The sequence below is a fragment of the Erythrolamprus reginae genome, chromosome 11 (genome assembly GCF_031021105.1).
Source record: "Erythrolamprus reginae isolate rEryReg1 chromosome 11, rEryReg1.hap1, whole genome shotgun sequence".
Taxonomy (NCBI): Eukaryota; Metazoa; Chordata; class Lepidosauria; order Squamata; family Dipsadidae; genus Erythrolamprus; species Erythrolamprus reginae.
In genome coordinates, this window is record NC_091960.1 from 6,645,801 (window position 1) to 6,652,333 (window position 6,533).

A 6,533-nucleotide genomic window follows, 5' to 3' on the forward strand; every position below is an offset into this window, starting at 1 on the left:
CTATTGCTCTCCTATATCTCCTATACCTTTCTTCTATTCCTATATCTCTTCTTCTATTCTTTCATTGATATGTTCTATTACTATACCTTCTTTTCTATTCTTTCATAGATATATTTTACTATGAGTATCTCCTCTATAACCTTCATCATGTATTTTACTATGTGTATATAGATATATACCCACTAAAACCCTCATTGTGTATTGGACTAACTAAATGAATGAATGAATGAATGAATGAATGAATGAATGAATGAATGAATGAATGAATGAATGAATGCTCTGGGATGGAGCTCCATTTTCGCTGCTCCACTGTGTTCCCTCCCACCCCTGTCCAGGTAGTAGCCCACCCCTGCAGCCAACCCACTGGAAGCCTGGCAACTAACAATGGCAATCTGTCTTGCTTTCTGACTCATTAGCGATAAAGGAAGATCTCCTACTCCAGGGGTAGGCAAAATTGGCTCTTCTATGCCTTGTGGACTTCAACTCCCAGAATTCCTGAGCCAATCATGCTATCTCAGGGATTCTGGGAGTTGAAGTCCACATGTCATAGAAGAGCCAACTTTGCCTACCCCTGTCCTACTCCAAAACCTATATTTCCACACGGACGGTAGGTGTCAGAAAGAGCAATTTTATCAGAACACTTTTGTTTGTATAAATTCTATAGAAAAAAATATATATACTGAATGCACATTCCTTTTTCACAGCAATTTATTTTTAAGATGATTCTGTGGACTTGGAAGACTGGAAACACAAATGTTATTAATCTGTGGGCTCAAAACATGGTGTTTCACCATTTCTCCCCCCAATTTCCAGTTTTCCCATTGTTTGCAAATTTTCTAATCATTGCAAACAGGATTTGGCTCTTGCCAGCGATCATTGATGCTCAGGTTCCGGAGGAGAGGCGTCCTTGCATTCCAGGGTGGTGACATTGAAGTTAATCAGCCCATTGGCTACCTCACTGTATCCTAACGGGTAGGAACATGACTTCTTTATTGTACATCCTTGGTATGTGGACTTCTCAGTGAAATTTCCAACTGGGGATAAGAGAAAGGCAGAAAAGGTGCATATGAGATTCCGTAGCATAGACAGCATAAAACAATGCAGGTTGTTTCTTTGTTATTTGTACTGTTTGGCCTCGATGTTTTTGTGGCCTTTATGGAACCATAAAGAGCTTTGGAAAAAACGGATAGAAATCTGGTTATCGTATATAAACTGTTTGATAAAGTTTCTCCAAATGAATAATCTTGCTTAATGTTTTTAAAACAAGGGAGGGAGGGAAGGAATGAAGAAAGGAAGGAATGGAGGAAGGAAGGAAGAAAGGAAGGATGAGGCAAGGAAGGAAGGAGGGAGGGAGGCAAGGAAGGAAAGAGGGAAGGAAGAAAGGAACGAAGGAAAGAAGGAAGGAAGGAGGGAGGCAAGGAAGGAAGGAGGGAAGGAGGGAAGGAAGGAGGGAAAGAGGGAAGGAGGGAAGAAAGGAAGGAGGGAAGGAAGGAAGGAAAGAGGGAGGGAAGGAGGGAAGGAAGGAGGGAAGGAAGGAGGGAAGGAGGGAAGGAAAGAGGGAGGGAAGGAGGCAAGGAAGGAAGAAGGGGAGAAAGGAAGGAAGGAGGGAGGGAAGGAAGGAAGGAAAGAGGGAAGGAGGAAAGGAAAGAGGGAGGGAAGGAGGCAAGGAAGGAGGGAAGGAAGGAGGGAAGAAAGGATGGAGGGAGGGGAGGGAGAAAAGAGGGAAGGAGGAAAGAAGGAAGGAAGGAGGGAAGAAAGGAAAGAGGAAGGGAACTAGGCAAGGAAGGAGGCAAGGAAAGAGGCAAGGAAGGAGGGAAGAAAGTAAGAAGGAAAAAGGGAAGGAGGGAGGGAAGGAAGGAAAGAGGGAAGGAGGAAAGCAGGAAGGAGAAGGGGAGGGAAGGAAGGAAGGAAAGAGGGAAGGAGGGAGAGAAGGATGGAAGAAAGGAAGGAAGGAGGGAGGGAGGCAAGGAAGTAAGGAGGGAAGGAGGGAAAGAAGGAGGGAAAGAGGGAAGGAGGGAAGAAAGGAAGGAATGAGGGAAGGAAGGAAAGAGGGAGGGAAGGAAGGAAGGAAGGAAGGAAGGAAAAGTCTACTTACAAGCCTGTGTGGAAGTAGTTATGGTAAGACATTGATCTTCTTCACCAACGCAGTTTACAGGTTGATTAGCTTCACAGTGATCCTCATCTAGTGCAAAGCAGCCTGGGCACTTTAACCCATTTGGTTTCAGTGTTTCATGAGCTTCCACTGTAGGAGGGAAATATTCCAGTTAGCAAAGTTTCATGATAACCACAAACCTTTTAATGACTATCAAAGCCTCCTCCATGTTGACATTCTTTTCAAATACTTGAGTTCAATTCCAGCCTGGAGGGAATCAATAAACCAAAGAATCTTCCCAACAAGCAAGAGTATTTTTTTTTTAAATGCTAGAAAAGGTTGTATTAAAGCATAGATACTTACACAGAAGTGATCCTACATTGCAAGCATCAGTCTTGCAACAGGTAACTCTAGCTACTTCAAATCTACCATCTACTGTTGTGCTGCTGAAGAGGCCATCAATACAGTCATCAGGTTTTAAACATTCCTTGATAATTAAACTCACTGAAGCATTGGCTGCAGAAGAGAATTTTTAAAAAGAATATGAAACTCAACACTAAACAAAGACATGCATATCAGACATGTTCATTTGAGTATTGCCCACAAGATCATATGCTGCAACGTCCTACCGGTCAATGACTACTTCAGCTTCAACCGCAACAACACAAGAGCACGCAACAGATTCAAACTTAATACGAACCGCTCAAAACTTGACTGTAAAAAATATGATTTCAACAATCGAGTTATCGAAGCGTGGAACTCATTGCCAGACTCAATTGTGTCAACCGCTAACCCCCAACACTTCTCCCTTAGACTCTCCATGATTGACCTCTCCAGGTTCCTAAGAGGGGCGTACATAAGTGCACCGGTGTGCCTTTCGTCCCCTGTCCAATTGTCTTTCCTTTCTCTCACTTATCATATATATTTTCTTTCTTTCATATATCCTCTCCTCTAAGTTCACTTTACCCTTATGTATATTACTACATGTCTATTTTTCTTCCTATGTATTTGTGTATTGGACAAATGAATAAATGAAATGAAATTTGGCAGTTGTATTTTATTGAAAAATAATAGCCAAATACATGTGTTTATTTCACTTTGTGAAATATATACGTTTTTTGTTTAGGAGCTCATAGCACTTCCACTTGTTACTTTTTCCCTGAAAAACAGCTGTGAAAGTTTAACTGACCCAAACTCTTCAGTGAACTTCTGTGGCTGAGTCGCCCTTTTTCTAACCCAACATATTTCTCACTATACTAGTTCTTGGAGCTGCAAAGAATATCTCCGGGACCGCCTTCTGCCGCACGAATCCCAGCGACCAGTTAGGTCTCACAGAGTTGGCCTTCTCCAGGTCCCGTCAACTAAACAATGTCGTTTGGCGGGACCCAGGGGAAGAGCCTTCTCTGTGGCGGCCCCAACCATTTGGAACCAACTCCCCCCAGATATCAGAGTTGCCCCCACCCTCCCTGCCTTTCGTAAGCTCCTTAAAACCCACCTCTGTCGTCAGGCATGGGGGAATTGGTTAAAACAAAACTACAAGCATTTGCTTATAAACAGCAGCTTTTTGAAGATACTCTAATTTGAAGATGGCCAATGCTACTATATCTTAATAATCATTTTTTTTTCTGAAGTGTGTTTTCATTAGTTTTAATTGATTTAGATTTTGAGAGAGCCCAGGTGGCACAGCAGGTAGAGTGCTGTAGTGCAGGCCACTGAAGCTGACTGTAGATTTGAAGGTCAGCGGTTCAAATCTCATCACCGGCTCAAGGTTGACTCAGCCTTCCATCATTCCGAGGTTGGTAAAATGAGGACCCGGATTGTGGGGGCAATAAGGCTGGCTCTGTTAAGAAGTGCTATTGCTAACAGGTTGTAAGCCGCCCTGAGTCTAAAGAGAAGGGCGGCATAAAACTTGAAGAAAATAAATAAATAAATAAATTGAGACTTTCCCTTCCCCCTAGGCTTATAAAATTTATGCATGGTGTGTCTGTACGTATGATTGGTTTCTTAAATTAGGGTTTTTAAATTAACTTAAATATTAGATTTGTTTATATTGTCTTATTATTGTTGTTAGCCCCCCCGAGTCTATGGAGACGGGCGGCATACAAATCTGATAAATAAATAAGTAAGTAAGTAAGTAAGTAAGTAAGTAAGTAAGTAAGTAAGTAAGTAAGTAAGTAAGTAAGTAAGTAAATAAATAAATAAACAAACAAACAAACAAACAAATAAATAAATAAATAATTTTGATCTTTTGGCTCCTAATCTTAATGTGAACTACTAAATCTCACTGGCTTTCCTGTAGAAGTTGACATCTTTGAAGATTTATTTATTCTCAAGAAACATTTAAGCACAGGAAAGTGCAGAGCCTGGAGTTTTTCAAAACAATGAATTTTGCATTCTGACAAAGTAATGAAAGTTCTTTCTGTTTAATTTGTGATACACATTCAAAAGGGCAAAGTGTAGATTGCTACATCAGGTGTTTCATCACTTGTCCACTCTTGTCCCAGTGTAGAGGTCAATGCAGGTAAGTTTTAAAAATTACATCTGTCAAATAACATTGGACTTCTCTTACTGTCCCTTGATGAACCTCCAAGAGAAGTAATTGAAAAAAAGTCCCCAACTCAATCATGTTTTCGGACAACCTACAGGTTAAATGTTAGCATATTACTGTAGATTGACAATGAACTAAGTGTCCTTCAATGAACCTCCAAGAGAAGTCATCGAAGAAAAGTCCCCAACTCAATCATGTTTTAGGACAACCTACAGGCTAAATGTTAGCATATTAATGTTGATTGACAATGAACTAAGTATCCTTCGATGAACCTCCAAGATAAGTCATTGAAGAAAAGTCCCCAACTCAATCATGTTTTAGGACAACCTAGATGCTAAATGTTAGCATTTTACTGTTGATTGGCAGTGAAATGAGTGACATATGGAAGATTTTTAAGAAGATACCAAACAGCCATTTGTCTGAAATGGTATAGTGTCTTCTACTTGAGCATTGAGTTGGACTAGAAGACCTTCAAGGTTCCTTCTAACACTGATGGTCTATGTTCTAATAAATATATAGAGTACATCTTATTTTAAAAAATGAGAAATGTTTCCAGGTTGTTCCTTGATGATTCAGAAATCAAATGATGGACATGCTTGAGAATAAACTCAATTTTCACTTACTTATCGTAGTATTAACAGCTATAATAGAACAAACTTCTTCGTTTTCCTTGCATTCCACTTCCTTCTCTTCTCCACATTCAGTTCCAACGGCAACACATGACAGACACTTTAGAGATGTCACTACAAATAGAAAACATAGTCACGACAATAGTCAGCATCAACTTTGTATACTTTGCAATCCTAGCATTTACGACCGAGACTCCTGATATAATCTGGTCTACTAAGCATGTCTCCCCTGTCGTTATTTTCTGCAGAGGATCTGTGGAAGGATGTTAAAAATTAATAAAAATAATTTTTAAAAAAGGGAAAAAAAGGAACATTTGTAGGTCATTTTTTCAGTCCTGTTGTAACTTCACATGGCCACTGAACAAATGGACCTATGTTGACAATGACCTGTAGTAGAACAATTTACCAAAGGGTCCCTCAACCTGCCATCCCTTTCCTGAAGTCTCCTGAAGTTTCTACATCTCCGTTTTAAGGGAATTAAATTCCTTACCTGTTGACAAGATGGAGGAGAAGACACAAAGGACAAGAATCCCAGCAGCCCTCATGTTGGTAGAAGTCAACTCCGCTGTCTTTCCTGAAGCTACCTGTTGGTCAGCTTTGCAACGGGGGAAATGTTTTTGAAGAATTAGGTGGAGGAGGTGGAACATAAGATCCCAAATGATTGGCTGGCAGAGATAGCAAACTCAGGCAGGACAGAAGCCAAATTACATTAGGAAAGATAGCGGTTTTCTTAGAAAATACACTCAAAGTAAATTTTGCTCTGCGGTCAAATGGGGATGTGATTTTTTTTTGTTTACTATATTTCCACATCTTACTCTGGGTTTTTTTCCTAGGGGCTTAGCCTAGCTTCTAAAGCTGATTTTATATCTTACTATAATTCTCTATATATTATTTATATAATAATAATAATAATAATAATAATAATAATAATAATAATAATAATCCACTGGAACTTGTGCCGGAACTACCATTTACCAGTGGCAAGAACTGGTGGGATCATAAGCCCGAAAAAGTCGTCAAAATTGAGCAAGCTAAACTACTGTGGGACTTCCAACTTCAGACTGACTGAATTCTGAAGCATAACACACCAGACATTGTGATTGTGGAGAAAAAGAAAGTATGGATCATCGACATCGCAATCCCAGGAGGCAGCAGAATTGAGGAGAAGCAGCTAGAGAAATTAGAGAAATACGAAGATCTAAAAATCGAGCTGCAACGACTCTGGCATAAGCCAGTGAAAGTGGTCCCAGTGGTACTTGGCACG

The 6,533-nt window shown here is 40.2% G+C and overlaps 1 protein-coding gene across 1 annotated transcript; it reads right to left on the reverse strand.

The window, feature by feature from the left end:
• Positions 1–690: 690 nt before the first annotated feature.
• On the reverse strand, positions 691–5,877 carry LOC139174546 (phospholipase A2 inhibitor NAI-like). The gene is made up of 5 exons (XM_070764992.1): positions 5,760–5,877; positions 5,264–5,383; positions 2,456–2,608; positions 2,096–2,242; positions 691–1,034 (listed from the first exon to the last, which is right to left on the reverse strand). The coding sequence occupies exons 1-5, from the start codon at positions 5,812–5,814 to the stop codon at positions 874–876; spliced, it is 636 nt and encodes a 211-aa protein (XP_070621093.1). The 5' UTR covers positions 5,815–5,877; the 3' UTR covers positions 691–873.
• Positions 5,878–6,533: the final 656 nt, after the last annotated feature.